The sequence below is a fragment of the Pinus tabuliformis genome, chromosome 4_2, assembly GCF_031772625.1.
Source record: "Pinus tabuliformis cultivar Carrire ecotype Pingquan chromosome 4_2, CPIR1, whole genome shotgun sequence".
Lineage (NCBI taxonomy): Eukaryota > Viridiplantae > Streptophyta > Pinopsida > Pinales > Pinaceae > Pinus > Pinus tabuliformis.
This window is the reverse complement of record NC_142304.1, coordinates 482,116,152-482,134,715: the sequence shown is the minus strand read 5'-3', so window position 1 is coordinate 482,134,715 and position 18,564 is coordinate 482,116,152. Positions and strand designations below refer to the sequence as shown.

The 18,564-nt window shown below is 37.0% G+C and overlaps 1 protein-coding gene across 3 annotated transcripts; it reads right to left on the bottom strand.

Moving 5' to 3' along the window:
• Positions 1-6,090: 6,090 nt before the first annotated feature.
• LOC149170045 (putative LRR receptor-like serine/threonine-protein kinase At1g56130) lies at positions 6,091-17,871 on the bottom strand. 3 transcript variants are annotated; one of them, XM_089428869.1, is made up of 4 exons: positions 17,468-17,871; positions 17,280-17,367; positions 6,424-6,619; positions 6,091-6,313 (listed from the first exon to the last, which is right to left on the bottom strand). In XM_089428869.1, the coding sequence occupies exons 1-4, from the start codon at positions 17,527-17,529 to the stop codon at positions 6,285-6,287; spliced, it is 375 nt and encodes a 124-aa protein (XP_089284995.1). In that variant the 5' UTR covers positions 17,530-17,871; the 3' UTR covers positions 6,091-6,284. The 3 variants fall into 3 exon arrangements, with proteins under 3 accessions (XP_089284995.1, XP_089284996.1, XP_089284997.1); XM_089428870.1 differs by having other exon boundaries at positions 6,092-6,310; XM_089428871.1 differs by lacking the exons at positions 6,091-6,313; positions 6,424-6,619 and adding an exon at positions 16,967-17,188.
• Positions 17,872-18,564: the final 693 nt, after the last annotated feature.

The following is an 18,564-nucleotide window of genomic DNA, read 5'->3' as shown; positions in this document are numbered from 1 at the left end:
TCTGCAATTGTTCTTCTTGTTTGCACACCTGCTTCTTTCTGCCCCAAAATCTGAGATTGTGGATGATTCTTCTGAACATACCTGGATGGAGTCTTCTCTTCTATCCTTATTTGTTCATCTGGTGCTTCTTGAGGTTCTTCTTCTTCATCATTCTGTCTTTGAGGGTAGTCTTCATCTTCTTCATGATTTACTTGCCTAGGAATGTATCCTTTTTCATCAACCACTACATCAATGCTGTCAACAATTCTTCCAAGTCTTTTATTGTAGCACTTATATACTTTGATATGTGGAGAATAACCAAGAAGAATGCCTTTATCTGCTCTAGGTTCAAGTTTGCCAAGTTTCTCATCAGTATTCTTAATATAGCATTTGCTCCCAAAAATTTTGAAATGCTTTACTGAAGGAGTTTCACCATACCAAAGCTCATGAGGAGTTTGAGTGCTGTTCACTCGGACATTTGTTTTGTTGAGAATAACAACCGCAGCATATGCAGCTTCACCCCAGAAGGTTGCGGGAGTTCCAGACTCATCAAGCATAGCACGAGCCATTTGTTGGACTGTTCTGTTCATCCTTTCCACCACTCCATTTTGCTGAGGAGTTCTAGCTATAGAGAATTCTCTTCTTATCCCATGTTCTTCACAGAAATCGAAAAATTCATTTGAGGTGAACTCCCCACCTCTGTCGGACCTAAGGCACTTAATTTTGTAACCTGATTCATTTTCAACCAAGGCTTTGAAGGATTTGAATTTTTCGAATGCTTTGTCTTTGTGCTTCAAAATTCCTAACCAAACAAACCTGGAGAAATCGTCAATGAATAATATCAAGTATTCTTCTCCTCGAGGTGACCTTGTCCTGAAAGGACCACATACATCTGTATGGACTAGTTCAAGAGGCCTGCTGGCTGATCCTTCCTTCTCAGGGAAGTTGGTTCTGGTTTGCTTACCAAACTGACATGATTTGCATATGGTGTTGTCTGGAATTTTGATATCTGGAAGACCACGAACTGCCTGATATTTGCATGCCTTCTTTATTTGTGAAAAGCTTAGATGCCCCAACCTCCGGTGCCATAACCAATGTTCATCATCCTTGCTCAAATAGCATTGTTGTTGTCCTTCTTCAAATATGTATAGATTATTTGGAGTTCTTCTGCCTTTGATCACTGTTTTCCCTGTATCAAGATCACGAACACTACACCCATTTGATTGAAATGTTACTTCGGTTCCTTGATCACACATCTGACTGACACTTAGAAGATTATGCTTCAAGCCATCAACATACAAAACATTTCCAGCTTTGACCTTTTCTTTCAACTGAGCAGTGCCTTTTCCTTTTATAGCTGCAGGAGTATCATTTCCAAAAGAAACTTTCTTTCCCTTTTCTAAAGCAGAATATGATTCAAGTTTATCTTTATAACCTGTCATATGCTTCGAACATCCACTGTCGATGTACCATAGATTTTCCTGTCCCTCTGCATAAAAGGCTATCCCACATCTTTCTGTTTGTGGTTCCTTTATTCTCCATGTTCTGGTGCTTGAGGCTTGTTCCTTTGTCTGCTGAAACCTGCTCCTGCATTCAGAATCTTCATGACCGAAGTTATTGCAAATAGAACATTCAATTTCATTCTCAAGAGCCGAAAATTTGTTATAGGTCCTTTTTGTAATCCCAGTCATACTTCTTTGTTTTTGAGCTTCTCTAGTCATGATTGTTTTATATGCAACACATTGAGCTACTTTGTGACCAAAGTTATGGCAAGAGAAACATTGTCCATTGAAGAAACTTCTGCGGTTATCAAATCTACCGGCCAAATGATTGTAATTTCTATTGTCATCCATTCTTGAAGCAAATTGAGAAGATTTTACCTATGGCTAGTTGTAGCTTTTGTTCACCCCCTGATTTACCTGATAGTCTTTGTTTGTTCTTGATGTAATTCGTCCCTGCTTTACCTGGTGATCTCCATTGTGCTTTTGCTCATTCCTTCTTGCTGCATCAAGATAACTCTTTGAGGTGGATGCTTGAGATGTTTCTCCATTATACCCCAGACCTGTCTTGTTTAGCGGAGAACGTTGTGCATTGATGATCTCATCCAGAGTTTCAAATCCTTTGACAAACTTAAGATTAATAGCCTTTGTTTTCTCAATTTCTTTTCTAAGGCCAACAATTTCACATTCTAACTTTTCAAGAAATTTTTCTTTTTCATCAATTTGAAATTGTAGAGTATCAATGATCACATTCTTTTCTTCTATACATGTCTTGAGTCTAGAAATCTCTTCATAAAAGCTATCCACATCTATAGCATCCATGTAATCATCATCTTCAAAGGCCATTAAAAGTTTATAGTCATTACCTCGTTCATCTTCATCACTATTTGATAGACCATCACTGTCTTCATGAGTGTAGTAGCTTTTCTTATTTGTATTATGTTTCTTGTTCCATCTAATAGGTTCCTTTCCCTTGTTGATCTTGTCCTTATGAGGACATTTGGCAGCATAGTGACCTACTCTTCCACAAGCAAAGCATTTGAAGGGCAACTTACCTCTGAACCGTCCAGCACCCCGTTGAAGATTTCTGACAAAATTTGATTCTTCTTCTTCTTCTGACCCATGTCCTGATTCATAGTACTCTCCTTTGCTTGAAGCCTTGAAGGCAGCTTCTCTCCTGTCAGATGGACCTCCTTTCCTCATTTCATAAGCAGTTAGAATACCGTGCAGTTGTGACATTTTAAGATTTTGTAGATTCTCCTTTTCTTCTATAGCAGAAACTTTAGATTCAAACCTAGGTGACAAAGATCTTAGAACTTTTTCAACCACAACAGCCTCTTTTATTTCTTCACCCAAATTTTTCATACAATTAACAATCTCATCCACACAAAGAAAATAGTTAGCCACACTTTCATCATTATACATCCTGAGATTTTCATACTGAATTCTGAGGGTTTGAAGTTTTGCCTGTTTTACCTGTTCATCTCCTTCATAGCTCAAAACAATCTTGTCCCATATCTCTTTTGCGGACTTAAACTGCATTACCTTAACAAATTCTGATTGAGATAGGCATCCTAAAAGAGTATTAACTGCCTTTGCATTTGTTTCATATTTCTTCTTTTCAGCCGGATCTGTAGGAGTTGCAGAAGGAAAAGTATACCCTGTATCTATGATATCCCAGACTTCTGTACCAAGAGATTGAAGATAGGCAGTAACTCTTACCTTCCAATAAACGAAGTTTGTCCCATCAAAAATTGGTGGCCTGATTGATGCTTCCCTCTCGTAGTTGCTCATGATGATAGATCTTCCTTCAAGCGATCAAGCTCCTTCAGAAGGACCTGCTCTGATACCAATTGTTGGAAATAATACTGAGAGGGGGGGTGAATCAGTATTATCAAATTCTTTTCAATATATCTTCCTTATTTATACTTTGAATTATTCTTCAGATATTGATCGTTACTTTGTATGTCAGTACCATAAAATAATGAGCATGAACAAGAAAAACAGATAGTCACACCAAAGAACACCAGATATAAGGTGGAAACCCAATGTGGGTGAAAACCACCTGCTGCAATATGTCTCTATCTTCTTTCAATTAGAAACTCCTTTTACAATGATTTTGTACTGGTGCAGTCCTTTACCAGTACGCAGGCTGCAACCTGCAGAGAGCTACAACTCTCTCTCGTTTTCCAGTCTCTCCTGGAAGGGAGCTACAACCCCCTACTTCTTTTCATTCAAGGACCACTTTTCATCAATTTTCAAACTGGATCCAAGAAGATCAAATAACCATCAAGTACATGCAAATCACCAAAACTCCTTATACAATCAACCAGAGAATCACCCAACTTCTCAGAATGCTGTAAACAGAAAAATAGAACCAGAAATATAAACCCAGAACTCTGCAGCAATAGATAAAAGATACTCAACAATGTTTTAAGATAGATCCACAGTTTTTCCTTGTCTGAGCTGCGTGACTCCGCACTCCGCCTTCTGCTTTCCTACGTATCCACGCAGAGGGCCGCTCTGTCTCGCTGCGTACCTCTACTGTAACTCCGCACCTGTACCTTCTATCGCGCCGCGTACGCCTACTGTATCTCCGCAGCTGTGCCTTCTATCGCGTTGCGTGTCTCCGCAACCGTAGCTTCTGTCGCACCGCGTACTTCTAATGTACCTCCGCACTGTGCCTTTCTGCGCTCCGCGTGCCTCTGCACTGCGCCTTTTTGCGCTCCGCATGCCTCCGCACCTGCACCTTCTTCTGGACTGCGGACCTCCGCAACTTCACTTTCAATGGACTGCGAACCTCCGCATCTGCACTGTGAATCGCCTGCGGACCTTTGATTTGAACCAAATTAACACCCTTCCAATGTGCCACTGACAGTCAGATGCACAGATCTGATCATGCGCCAATGAGATCACGACTTGATAGATTCACCTTCAAATTTACTTTGATTTAGATCAAGCTTTTGACATTGATAACCCAATATTTCAGATCTTAAGATATTCAATTTGCAAAGATGCCTTAGCCAAGTGATTTCCTTCCCTATTTATAGTCAAGCCCTTATTCACACCATGGGACAAAACCAACAATAACCAATACAAGGGATCCAAACCGGGGCTTAATTAGATCCTATACCACGGGCCAAAACCATAGGATCGTGAACCACGGGCTAAATACCACGGGCCAAACATAAGAAACCCCACGTGAGCACGCTTCTCTGCCATGAAGTGAGTGAACTGGGGAACCGCACCTTCTGAACAGATAATCTGCGGGTATGACCGCACTTCCTGAATAGCGAACCTGCGGGTCCGCACCTTCTGAACCATTCTCCTGCGAACCTCTTAATTTCCATTATTTTGAGAGCCTCTTAGTTTTTCCACTTGAGTAAGTTGCCATCAAGTACAACATCTGTATCATAAAGCCATACCAGAATCATAATGCCAACATGCAATCATAAGCTTTCTTGAGATCAATTTTTAAAAAGGCAACCTCCATTTTCCGCATGTGCATAGAGTGTAGACCCTCCTGAGTGATGGCTACAACTTCAATAATGTTCCTGTCCTTCAGAAAGCCATGTTGGTCAGGAGAAATGTGCACAGAGAGCATTTCCTTCATCTGAACTGCAATGATTTTAGAAATTATCTTGTATATGGTATTACAAAGTGAGATGGCTCTGTAATCCCTGAAAGAGAGAGTTGGCTTCTTTTTAGGAATTAAGGAGATATATGTAGATGTAATCGAATGAGGAATAGAGCCCGTAGTCCTGGATTCCTCCACCATACTTAATAGATCTGATTTCATAATATCGAAGAAGTGGATGAAAAAATCAATGGTCCAACCGTCAGGACCCGGGCTTTTATCTTTTTGGAAAGATTTCATAATAAACAAGAGTTCCTCCTCAGTGACCGGGGCAAAGAGAAGATCATTCTGCTCCATATTAAACATAGTGGGATATGGGTCAATGCCCCATAATATATCTGGAAATTCACATCCCCCATTACTACTATAAGCCCTTTGAAAATATTTAACAGCTTCTTTAGATATGTCTTCCTGAGAGAAAACTAAGTCACCCTTCTCATTTTGAATCTCCCATATGGAATTGATATCTCTCCTTTTGTTCGCATGTCTATGAAAAAATTTAGTATTTCTATCCCCTTCAGCAAGCCAAATGGCACGGCTCTTGAGCCGCCAAGTAGCCTCTTCAATAGCCAACATGTGTTGCTTTTTTTTTCTCAAGGTCCCTAATCTTAGCCCGCAAGTCAGTAGAAAAATTTAGTGAAATAAGCTGATCAGAGAGAACTCCCAATTCCTCGTTAATTTTCTTGAGTTCTTTCCTGTTGGATATCACCCTATTCCGTTGCCAATGTTTGACACAAGATCTTAGGCCTTTCAAACGGTCGATAAATGATTTTGTCTTAAAAAAAAGCTCCACTAAACACACGCATGAGTTTTTAAATATATCTAGTGAGTTCAAAAAAAACTATTTAATAGTTAGATTATATAGTTCACACCCATGAAAAGCATATCCAATGAGTTTTTAAATATATCTAATAAGTTAAAAAAAAACTATTTAATAATTAGATTCTATAGTTCCGGAACTGTGATAATATCACTTTTACCGCCTTGAAGATCTTGTCAATGTTTTCATGTGCTTTCTTAATTCCATGTTTGGTCACCTTCAACATGAAAAAAGAAAATTGCATTATCTTCTTTACAGTGGTTAAAAGAACAAGAACCTCCATTTCATTTTTGGAAAATGTTTTTGTTCTTCTGAAATTAAAAATACATGGATCATTGCATTACCTTGTTTAGCTCCAGATACTATGAATGAAGACTGCTAATTTCCACATTAAACCGAATTAAAAAAATAAATTGGAAAATGCCCTATAACGAATGTATGAAGGTCAAAATGTGCATAAATGGGTAATTACATAATATTTTGCCTACCATGAATGACTCTAATTGCGGAGACTACTGGTCCATGTGTTTGTGGTGATGGTACGCAACAGGTTCCCTGTCCAGCCCATAAAAAGTGAACCTCAAGAAAGTTTTGAGTAACATTTGCGACATAATTTTTGACAACTCGCACATTCGAATCTCCATCCACTTGCTTGATATTAAAATCTTTTAACATTTGATCTCCCTACATAAAGTGCACAATTGATAAATAAGTTGGGGCATGAAATAAATGAATGAATTTCTAAATAAAGTGTAGAAATTTCTAAAATTCTATTCATTGATTTTGGAAACAATAAAACATAGCTAAATGGAAAATTCTTTGTTAAAAAAATAGAAAGAATACAAGCATAGGAGAAGAGAAATGATCACTTTGTAGACCGGTCAAAGATTAGATAATGCTTTTAATGTTGTTGTTCACACTCTTTAGGTTTTGGGATGGGAAAACATTACATTAACATCTTAATCTTCTAACATCTTATTCTACGTTATTTTATTTATAGTTCACTCAACATCTTATAATTTTAGCATGACTTGGCACGGGTAGGGATGATGTAGAAGAAGATGAATAAAAGGTCATTTCGTGGGTCCTTTGAACCCATAATTATAGCATAACTTGGCATGGGTGGCGATGACATAGAAGAAGATGAAGAAAAGGTCGTTTCATGGGTCCTTTGACCCCAGAGCCAACGAGAGATATGTGCAAAAGCCATGGGCATTCAATAGGTATTTCTAGGTACTGTGGAATGTAATTTGTTTTGTAGTTTTATGCAGACAACTAGATTAGGTGAGGCTTTCTAAGGCTGGTAGAAAGCAACGAGAGGGTTGTGATTTAGGTAGACAACTAGATTTGGTGAGGCTTTCTAAGGATGACAGCAAGCAACAAGAGGATTGTGACAGGTGGGGCCAATTTGTTGGAAAGGTGGACGAGACAAAGCATGAATTCACACAAAACACGAGCTGCTACTTTTTTATTGATCACACAAAACATGATGATTACAATGAACCGGGTGAAGGGTATTTAACTTTTTCCAACTAGCTAATTGCCTAAAATATCTTGACATGCAATCACACACTCAAAGTCGTCTATCACTTAACTTGACTTGAGTCAACACTCAACCAATAAATCACTCAATTAACTGACTCTCTATGTTTCGCTAACTCCTCATGCATGCATAATTATCTTATTTTAACACTCCCCCTTAATTACTACTGCTAAACTAAAACATGACTTATGACAACTCAAACATGCCTGTTGGTCTATGTCTCAGCTAGGGCTTACAACACCCAAGTTTCTTCAATGAAACTCAAACACATCTTGTGCTAATGACTTAGTAAATATATCAGCCAATTGATCACTAGATTTACAAGGCTTCAAGTGAACTTCTCCATTGCTCACAAGTTCTCTAATAAAGTGATATCTAGTATCAATATGCTTTCTCTTCTGATGAAACACACTATTATTGGACAATGTAATCGCTAAGGTGTTGTCACAATATATTGTTGTTTCTGCTTGAGTCCATCAAATACTCTTCCTAACCACACTGCTTGACATGTAGCTGATGTTGCTGCTACATATTTTGCTTCTACTGACAAAAGTGTCACGATGGGTTGCTTATTAGATGCCCATGAAATCACACATGAACCAAGGTGGAACAGAAAACCAGAAGTGCTCTTCCTATCTTCCAAACTGCCTACAAACTCGCTATCTGTGTATCCAATCAAATCCTTCTTTTTTGTGCTTGCATACATTATGCCACAATCTCTAGTTCCTGCTATGTATCTCATAATTCTTTTTCCTACACTCCAATGTGTGTCTTTTGGAGTCTCCATAAATCTAGAAATCAAACTCACTCCTTGCATGATATCTGGTCTTGTAGCTGTGAGATACATGAGGCTACCAACCAATCTTTTGAATAAAGTTGGATTGACATCTGATCCTTCATCATCCTTGCTTAACTTTGTACCTGTTGCAATTGGTGTAGGGACAGGTTTGCAATTTTCCATCCTGAATATTTTCAACAAATCTTTGGAATATTTATTTTGACAAATAAAAATTCCTTTTTCAGATTGCTCAACTTCTATGCCAAGAAAATATTTCATGAAACCAAGATCTATCATCTCAAATTCTTTCATCATGGTTGCTTTAAATTCATTTATGTCAAAATCACCTCTAAAAATCATGTCATCAACATATAAGAAAACAATCAAAATCTGTACGTGCTCATTTACCTTTGTGTATAAGGTAGGCTCAATGTTGTTTCTGCAAAATCCATTCTTAATCATGTAGTTGTCGATTCTACTATACCAAGCTCTAGGTGCTTGCTTCAGTCCATAGAGCGCTTTCTTCAACTTGTAAACTTTCTCTTCATTACCCTCAACTTCATATCCTGGATGTTGCTACACATAAATTTCTTCTTCTAGAATTCCATTGAAGAAAGTTGATTTCACATCCATCTAATATACTTTCCACTTGTTCTGAATTGTTGTGGCTAGAACTGCTCTTACAATATCCAATCTGGCTACTGGAGCAAACATTTCTCCAAAGTTTATTCCCGGTTACTGCGAGAATCCTTTTTCTACAAGTCTTTCTTTAATTCTGTCAATTTCACCTTTTTCATTCAACTTTCTCTTGTACATCCACTTCACACCAATGAGATTTATTTCCTTTGGCAAATCAACAAAATCCCATATATCATTCTTTTCAATAGTTTCAATCTCTTCATCCATGGCTTGCACCCAATATTCATCTTTGATTGCTTCTTCAAACGAAGAAGGTTGGAATGACAACAATGCAAAATTTTAACTAACATCCAAATCATCATAATTATCTTTCAAACTTCTCATCTTTCTCTTACCATTTCTTGATTCACACCTGATTGATTGCTGGGAGAATCTTGATCTGTTGATCTGCTTAAGGATCCATGCTGCTCTGAAAATCTTGGAGACCTTGTTGGTGTGTCTCTTTTTGGTGTATTTACTTGTGATTTTTGTTGCTCCTTTTCTGCTACATCATCTTCTTCCATCAGTGGCACTTGTTCATCAACTTTTTTGTCTACAGTTTCATTCTGTGACTCTTGTTCCTTGAAGACAAAATCTCTGCTAATTATGGTCTTCTTTATGACAGGGTTATACAATTTGTAAGCTTTTGATTGCTCACTATAACCAATGAATATGCATTTTTCACTTTTATCATCCAATTTGCCTCTTCATTCGTTAGGCACATGTGCATAAGCTACACATCCAAATACTCTGAGATGAGATACGCTGCAATACATACTTGTTCTGGTACTCTGTTTATTACGCTCTTTGTAGGGGATCTGTTGATCACATAAATAGCACATTCAACTGCTTCTGCCCAATACTCATTAGACAAGTTTCTGCCTTTCAACATGCTTCTTACCATGTTCATAATTGTCCTGTTCTTTCTCTCTACTACACCATTCTACTGCGGTGTGTACCTTGTTGTAAACTGTCTTCTGATCCCATGTTGTTTGTAGTAATCATGGAATGTCTTTGAGTCATATTCTCCACCACGATCTGACCTTAATACCTTGATCTGTCGATCACTTTGGTTCTCTACTAAGGCTTTGAATTCTTTGAACTTTGCAAAAGTTTCAGACTTCTGCTTCAAGAAGTAAACTCAAGTCTTTCTGCTGTAGTCATCAATAAAAGTGAGGAAGTAACAACTTCCACCAATCGAATGTGTCTTCATAGGTCCACACAAGTCTGTATGCATTACCTCAAGAGGTTTCTTTCCTCTGTATGCAACTCCCTTTGGAAAACTTTCATGGTGTTATTTTCCTAAGATGCAACACTCACAAGTACTAGCAGGCTCTTTGATGGGAGGTAATCCTCTGACCATCTATTTTTGCTACAACAATCTTAAACTAGAAAAGTGTAAGTGTCCAAATCGAAAGTGCCAAAACCAATAACCATCAGAACATGCAACTGTAAAAGAACTCACCTTACCACTGTAATTCAAAATTAGAGGAAAGAGTATGTTCCTCATCATCTGCACCTTTGCTATCAACTGCTTGCTTAGGGGCTTGTCATATATAACACATTCTTTAGCTTGAAAGATAACTCTGTATCCTTTCTGTGTCAATTGACCAATACTTAACAATTTATGTTTTTTGACTAGGAACATAGTATACCTCTAAGATTGTCTTCGGCTCCCCCTGCTTGGTCAAAATGTTGACCACTCCTTTGTCATCTACTTCCATGGTCTTGTCAGTCCCCAATTTTACCTCTGTTTTCATAGATTGTTCGAAATTTGCAACCAAATCCTTGTTGCCTGTCATGTGGTTACTGCAACCACTGTCTAACAACCACAAACTAGTAGAAGGTTCATGCATGGTATGGCAAGCTAGGAACATGGAGTTAGTACTCTCTGTAGTGACATTAGCTCACCGGTTCCCTTGATCAGCTATATTCTTCCTACAATCACGAGCACAATGACCAAATTTATTGCAATAGTAGCATCTCACCTTTGATTTGTCAACTCTTTGATTATTGTTGAAGCTTATATAGTTGCTTCCACTTGCATGTTCATGCTCTTCTCAGCCATCTTTCTGACCACAATATCTTCCACTTCATCCTCTGCCTCTCGATCTACTTCTGTCTCGACCTCTGTTAATAGAAACCTGACTTTTGAAAGCGGTCTTTAAAGTGGAATCCTTATTTCTGTCTATCCTTGTCTCATGCAATAGAAGTGATCCCATTAGCTCATCAACTGTCAAAGATGCCAAATCCTTGGCTTCTTCTATGGATGCTACCACAACATCAAATTTGGTAAACAAAGATTGGAGGACCTTCTCAACCACTCTTTGATCTTTTATATCTTCACCATAAATCTTTAATTGATTTACAACCATTATGACCCGATTCATGAAAGAATTGATGTCCTCTGTCTCCTTCATCTGCAAACTTTCAAAATATCTCCTAGTATTCTACAACTTAACAATACTGACTTTGGCCATACCTTTATAGTTTGTCGCTAAAGTATCCCATGCTACTTTTTTTGAAGACATGATCATAATCTTCTGGAACACTGCTCGATCCACTCCCTGTTGAATAAGCTGCAACACATGTGCATTCTTCTTCTTGTCTTTCTTCCATTGTTCCCTCTCTGTATTATTGAGAGCTTGTTCTTCTTCTTCATTCTTAGGTTCTAAAAACCCAAACTTGACATAATCCCAAACATCATGTGCCTGCAACGTGGTCACAATCTTAATAGCCCACACATCATAATCTTTCCCTATAAACGGTGGGCACTGAGTTGGAAATTTGAAAAAACCATCTTTCTCCAAAAAAAAACCTAAATATCTGTAAAAAAAATTTCAAAAAAAAACCTTTCAATAAAACCTTAAATTTTTTATTAAAAAAAAACACTTTAAAAAAAAAATACTTTTTGAAAAATCTCTTAATAATTTTTTATATATAAAAGAAATCCTTAAAATAAAAGTTTATATGTATAAAAATCAATAAAACCTTTCCCTTCAAGAATTCAAAAAAAAAAAAAAAAAAAAAACCCGTTTATAGTGAAGTCCTTTATAAAATCAATCATAAAAATAACCTTTTACGTGGCTCGTTCGATATATTAAAAGGCCTTTAAAAAGGGCACTGTCATAAACTTAAATCAACTCGTGAATACCAAATTTCACTAACGTTTTTACTTTCATCGATTTTTTTTTTTAAATCAGTCATATAAACCCGTGCGTATTCGTTGGTTTATTAACGCAACTCAACTAAGGCATGTCACAATGGCCAGCTCTGCGCGCTTTCGGAACTACTTTGAAGCTTCAACGAATGGTTCACGTTGTATGCGTGCTAACGCTTCTCATGGCAGCTCCGAATACATGCTAAGGGTAACGCTGTTATAATGCTCAACGTATAATTGTAATGCGTTAATGCTCAACTACAACGAGAAAAAATATATTTCTCCTCTCATACAAATTGCTCATGCTAAGGGTAACGCTGTTATAATGCTCAACGTATAATTGTAACGAGAAAAAATATATTTCTCCTCTCATACAAATTGCTGTTAATCTGTTCTCCTTCGCTTTGTGTAATTTGGCATTGATATCAATTTGTTGAAAAGGCGGAGGAGGCAAAGTATGAATTCACACAAAACACGAATAGCTGCTGCTCTTCTATTGATCACACAAAACATGATAATTACAATGAACTTTTTGTTTTCACTCGCTCTATGTAACTTGGCTTTGATACCAATTTGTTGAAAAGGCAGAGAAGACAAAGCATGAATTCACACAAAATAAGAGCTGCTACTCTTCCATTGATCACACAAAACATGATAATTACAATGAACCCATTGAAGGGTATTTAACCTTTTTCAACTACCTAATTGACTAAAATATATTGACATGCAACCACATGCAATCACACACTCAGTTATCTATCACTTAACTCGATTTGAGTCAACACTCAAACACTCAACCACTCAATCACTCAGCTCACTGACTCTGCATGTTTAGCTAACTCCTCATGCAAGAGTAATTATCTTATTTTAAGACAATTATGGGACGGGGGTTTCAACTAATAAATTTCAGAGAAAAAGACCGAACTTTACCCACCTTTACGTTCGGGGTTTGGGATGGTTTGAGAATATTAATGTGAAATTGCACCTAGTGCCTTCTGATCAAAACCGCAACCAATAAAAAAATTGTAAATTTCAGAGAAAAGACCGATCTTTACGTTCTGGGTTTGAACTTTGGGATAGTTTGAGAATATTAATGTGAAATTGTGGCATATAAATTGACAATCAGAGTAAAGAGCAACTATTTTAGAAGATAAAAAGTATGTAACCTTAAAAGTGATAAGTTCATTTTATATTTTAATTAATATTATATATTGATTAGTTACACTAATATTTTATGTTTGAATTGAAATATCTTTTATCAAATCTATGTAAAATTAATTAATATGAATAGACTAAAAAAGTATGTATTATTGTGAATACTATGGTGAACGATATTATTTTCAGTGAATATTATTGTGTACGATAAAATTAGCACCCAAAGCCAGCCAAGAGAAATTACCATGAGACACTAGAGAACTATATACTTTTCCCTAAGATAAAGTTGGTACCCAAAGGCAACCAAGAGAAATTAGCTGCCGTAAGATAAAGTTAGCACCCAAAGAGAACCAAGAGAAATTAGCAGTGTAACTCCCCGAAATTTCAACCAGCTAGCAGCAGATACTAGAACAATACCAAATAACATTTCAATGGTTTCCAGTAGCTATAAAATAGAAGGAAGCTAGCATGATGAAAAGAAAGCAGTGTCATTCATCAAACCATCAAAGACAGCTAAGCCGTAAGAATAGCCACCATAGTTAAGCATGAAATCCATAAAACTAAGAAGCAATAAATCAGTTAGCGTTTTCCAGGTGAACACTTTCCTTGACGGAGAAGAGGAAAGAAATAATGAGGGGTATTCTCACTTACGCACTGGACCTTCATTCACGATGCCTTCGGGCAGTATGATGATGGTCTGGGGTAAGCTTAGAGTGGGTCCCAGAATTCTGTGTTTTCAGGTGACGGCTAGGGATCCTCATCCTATTACGATTAGTGTGGTTCACTCAGCTGTTACAACAATTCTCATCTTGTTATCTGCTGCAAGAAGCACTAATAACAAGCTCCAGTCAACTAGGAAATCACTAATTGTCGAGAGGTGCCTATCCTGCTCTATGGATTGTAAAGCTAAAAAAATGCATTAAAACCTTCAGAATCTCCACCTCCCTATTATGAGGCATAAAAAAAAAAAAAAAAAATTATCTAGCGTAAGTTGATTTAGTTGAGTAAGCATATGAGTTAGTTGCTTTTGTTGACCCACCACTATCTCATCTAGCATATTGATAGCCTGTTATATATTCATAACAACCAAACATAAAGATACCAAAAGCCACATCACAGCCAATAGTTAAGGTGGTAAAGGTACAACTAGTTCATCAGGCAACATGAAGAGAGGCAATAGAGGCAGAAACCCAACAAAATTATGACCAAGAGGCCTATCGAGACTGGCAGTCGGAAATTCTTTGATTATATTAAAAAGCGTGAAAATCTTCCCCGCAGAATACTTTATGATCAGATTTTCATAGACAAATGCGCTCAGAATGTCTGCATAAGCTCGAGTCAGAGGTTCTCGATTAAGAACACAACCAATCTACCCCAAACCTCCCCTTTTCAAAGGTATTCCAAGGACTTCAATAAAAAAAAACCAAAAATCTAATTTTCCCCAAATATGTCTTTAAGTTTCTATGCAGCAAGCTTTAAGCCCTGCAAGACATAGAAACTCAACTGCAGAAGAGCTAAAATCCAACCAAAACGGATCCCCACGAGGCCCTCACAGGCACCCAAAAGGTGCACACGGAAAACAATAAAATCCAATTAGCGCAATAAACAAACCAAAAATCCCCTAAAACAAAAACCACTCAATCTTTCAATCAAATCACTCATTTTTAAATAGGAACCAGCCAATTTTTTAGCCAAATATGATCAAAACACCTGCTAGGAATATTCTCATGAAAAATTTGTACAAGAACGGGTTGAGGAAAAAATCCCCAAAACCAAAAACCAATCCCTCAAGGAGGCTGGCTATTCAAGAAATATGCAAGAGTACAGCCCAACTTAAATATAGAGAGAAGTTTGGTGTGTCGAGTTCAATTGTTTGGAACTCAGCCAGAACAAATTCCAATTCAATTCGATCAAGACAACCTCTATAAATTCAATTTTACGACCAGAAAATCCGGTCGAAGACACGATGAACAACTTTTACAACCAAAGCACATTGATAACGCACACATACCAGTGAAATGAACTGCCAACAATTAACTATACAACATCGTATTATATAAGAATAACAAATTACATGCATCACATTTATTAAGTTGACTATGGAGACAACTATGTATGCACTGCCATATATTTAATTTATATTATTAAATAGTAATGTGTGTTTACATGCATTAAACAAATGTCATATATGTTTTATCATTATTCTAGGGGAATTTTGAAGTTTAAAATGGGTTTTTTAAAGAAATTATAAAATAACAGTGGAAATAATAAAATAAGATTACATTACATCATCAAATTTTGGAGAGAAAAAATAAAAAACTATTTTTTCAACTCTATTTTCAACTTATCTCCCTATGGGTTTACTCCAATTGTTTACTCCAATTTCGAGTAGACATAATTGTTGGATGAAGAATTTGATTCCTCATCGAAGGAGTACCCATGTTTCATACTATGGGTTTACTCCAATTTCGAGTAGACATAATTGTTGGATGAAGAATTTGATTCCTCATCGAAGGAGTACCCATGTTTCATACTTTTGATCGATCTTGCTACACAAAAAATGAGAAATAAATGAAAAACGTGCTTGCAATCACATTTTTTTTAAATGAAAAACGTGTTTGCAATCACATTTTTTTTGTATTTCTCATTTTTCGCATCGCAGAGTCCATCAAAGTATGCAACATGGTATTGAATTTTAATTGAATTGTACTCCATTTCAAAATTTGAGTAAAAACTCAGAGGAATGAGTTGAAAATTCGAATTGAAAAAGTAGTTTTATTATTTTATTATTTTTTAATCTTTTTATTTTTAGTTTTATAAAGTTTATTTTTGTTGTAATTTTTAGTTTTATAAAGTTTATTTTTGTTGTAATTTTTTAGGAGGCCCATTTTAAACCTTAAAATTCCCCTAATAACACATAATAGATATGCATTCAAATGTCTTATTAATGGATATATATTCAAATGTCTATTAATGGATATATATTCAAATGTCTATAAATAAGAGAAATGTCTATAAATGAGGGAAACAGTTACATTTGATCTGGTATCCCATCATGAGTTCTCAAGCCCCAAGTGAACATCACCAACACACCGAACTCGGCGCGCTTCGCTTCTTTTACTATTTATCCAGCCTAATATAATCTACATACTCTTGTCAGACATGTCTCCATAATATAGCTACCTTGGCTCGTAACTAGATTGAACTAACCTTTTCCCTTCCTCGGGAGCATAGGAGCAAGAGGTATCGGGGGAACTTTGGTAGATATATCCTACCCACACTGAAAGCATGGAATTTTCATGTTGCAAGTGGTCTCTTTCCTCCAAATCATCTCTAAACTAGTTGCAACGAAACCGATTCATCTTCTAGATAGGGAATTGCACCCGATGGATTCACTTCATTGATAATAAGGTGGGTGAAATAGAATAGGTAAGTGGCCTAACGATTCAACCAGTGTTTATAAGCTAACCCAGGTCACCCTTCAGACTAAACTGCTTCATCGAAAATTACCTCTTTCCTAGTAGTTAAGTCAAAGCCACATTGCATCGCTACCAATGGAAATATCTGTGTGTACTGCCCTGGGCCCCCGATTCAGATTTCGAATACAACACACAATATATTGTCTACGAGCCCATGAGCATGCATGAAATTCGAGCCAGGTATCTTCATTTTTATTCGTCCAACCTCCTGACGGATTCATTAATTTTGGTTTTAATGAAATTTCTAAATTGGGGGTTCTCAGAGCTGTATTTTCCGAAATATGATTCATTTTCATTTAAGATTTGTTTCTGTACCCTAAAATTTTAGCTAACAAATATTTAAAAGAAATGATATAAAACATTCCACCGTCCAGCCTTTTCTGCAATATAAGTATATGACCAGGACATAGGTAGTCCTTGGAGCATATATCATAGGCTAAGAATTGAATATATTAAGTTCCTGCAACATATCAAATTACGATGTATTTCAAGATTATAACTTGTTTCAAAACGGTGGAAAGATCGTTCATTGCATTTGTGGAGTAGTATACCTTTCTCAAGGCCAAAACTTTAATTGGTTTCCATTGATGCATTGGAAGCCTGCAACACTTCTCTATCGAAAGTTGGTTGCCCACACTCCTGTAGGGTTAACAATAGAAGAAGCGGTTAACAATAGAGGAAGTGAATGCATTATGAAGAAAAATCAGTCAATGATAGGTGTGAATGTTCAAATTGCTACCTGTGGGGAGACAACTCGCAGAACCAGCAAAGTAATATTTGCAAGTCGTGGGATCTCTTCATACACTATCTCAAAACCAACAAAGTAATATTTGCAAGTCGTGGGGGCTCTTCATACACTGTATCAAAACCAACAAAGTAATGTTTGCAAGTCGTGGGAGCTCTTCATACACTTTCTCAGGTTTTCCCTTGCTATCACGAGGTGCATTCACCAAGTGCATTGGAGCAGAGGAATTTGCAAGTCGTGGGAGCTCTTCATAAACCATCTCAGGTTTTCCCTTGCTATCACCAGGTGCTTGGAGCAGAGGAATTCGGTTTCTCAACAGAGTGAATTGGAGCAGAGGAATTTTATCCCTGCACATAGGGGGGAATTTGTCCTTGTGCAGAGCAAAGAAGAGAAAGAGAAACAAAGCTTGCAAACCGATAAGGAGAACATCTTTCCAGGCAAGGAGTCACGTGTAATCATGATATGGACATGGGACGCGTGTAGTCATGCTATGGACCTCACGTGTAATCATGATATGGACATGATGGGACGCGTGTAATCATGCTATGGACGTCACGTGTAATCTATGGCGCATTCCATATGGCTATTTACGGAGGTGCAATCTGGCCATATGGCTATTTATGGAGGTGCAGTCTCAGCTTTACTCTTTAGTTGAAACCATTCAAGTTTTAGCACAAATAGTTAATGTTATCTAAACTAATTCATAACATTACTTAACTATGAAACGACTGCTTGAATAGCCATATGGCTATTTATGGAGGTGCAGTCTCAGCTTTACTCTTTAGTTGAAACCATTCAAGTTTTAGCACAAATAGTTAATGTTATCTAAACTAATTCATAACATTACTTAACTATGAAACGACTGCTTGAAAAAACACTTTTTTCACCAAAGAGTTTCATCTAATATGTGCCTAGACTAGAAGAGGTCAAATAGAAAGTCAAAATTATTCATGGGCTACCAAAAAGGAGTATAAAGTAGTGCCAAACACTCTTTTAACCAAGGAGCTTCATCTAATATGTGCCTGGAGAAGAGGTCAAATAAGAAGAGGTCAAATAAGAAAGCAAAATTATTTATGGGTTACCAAAAAGTA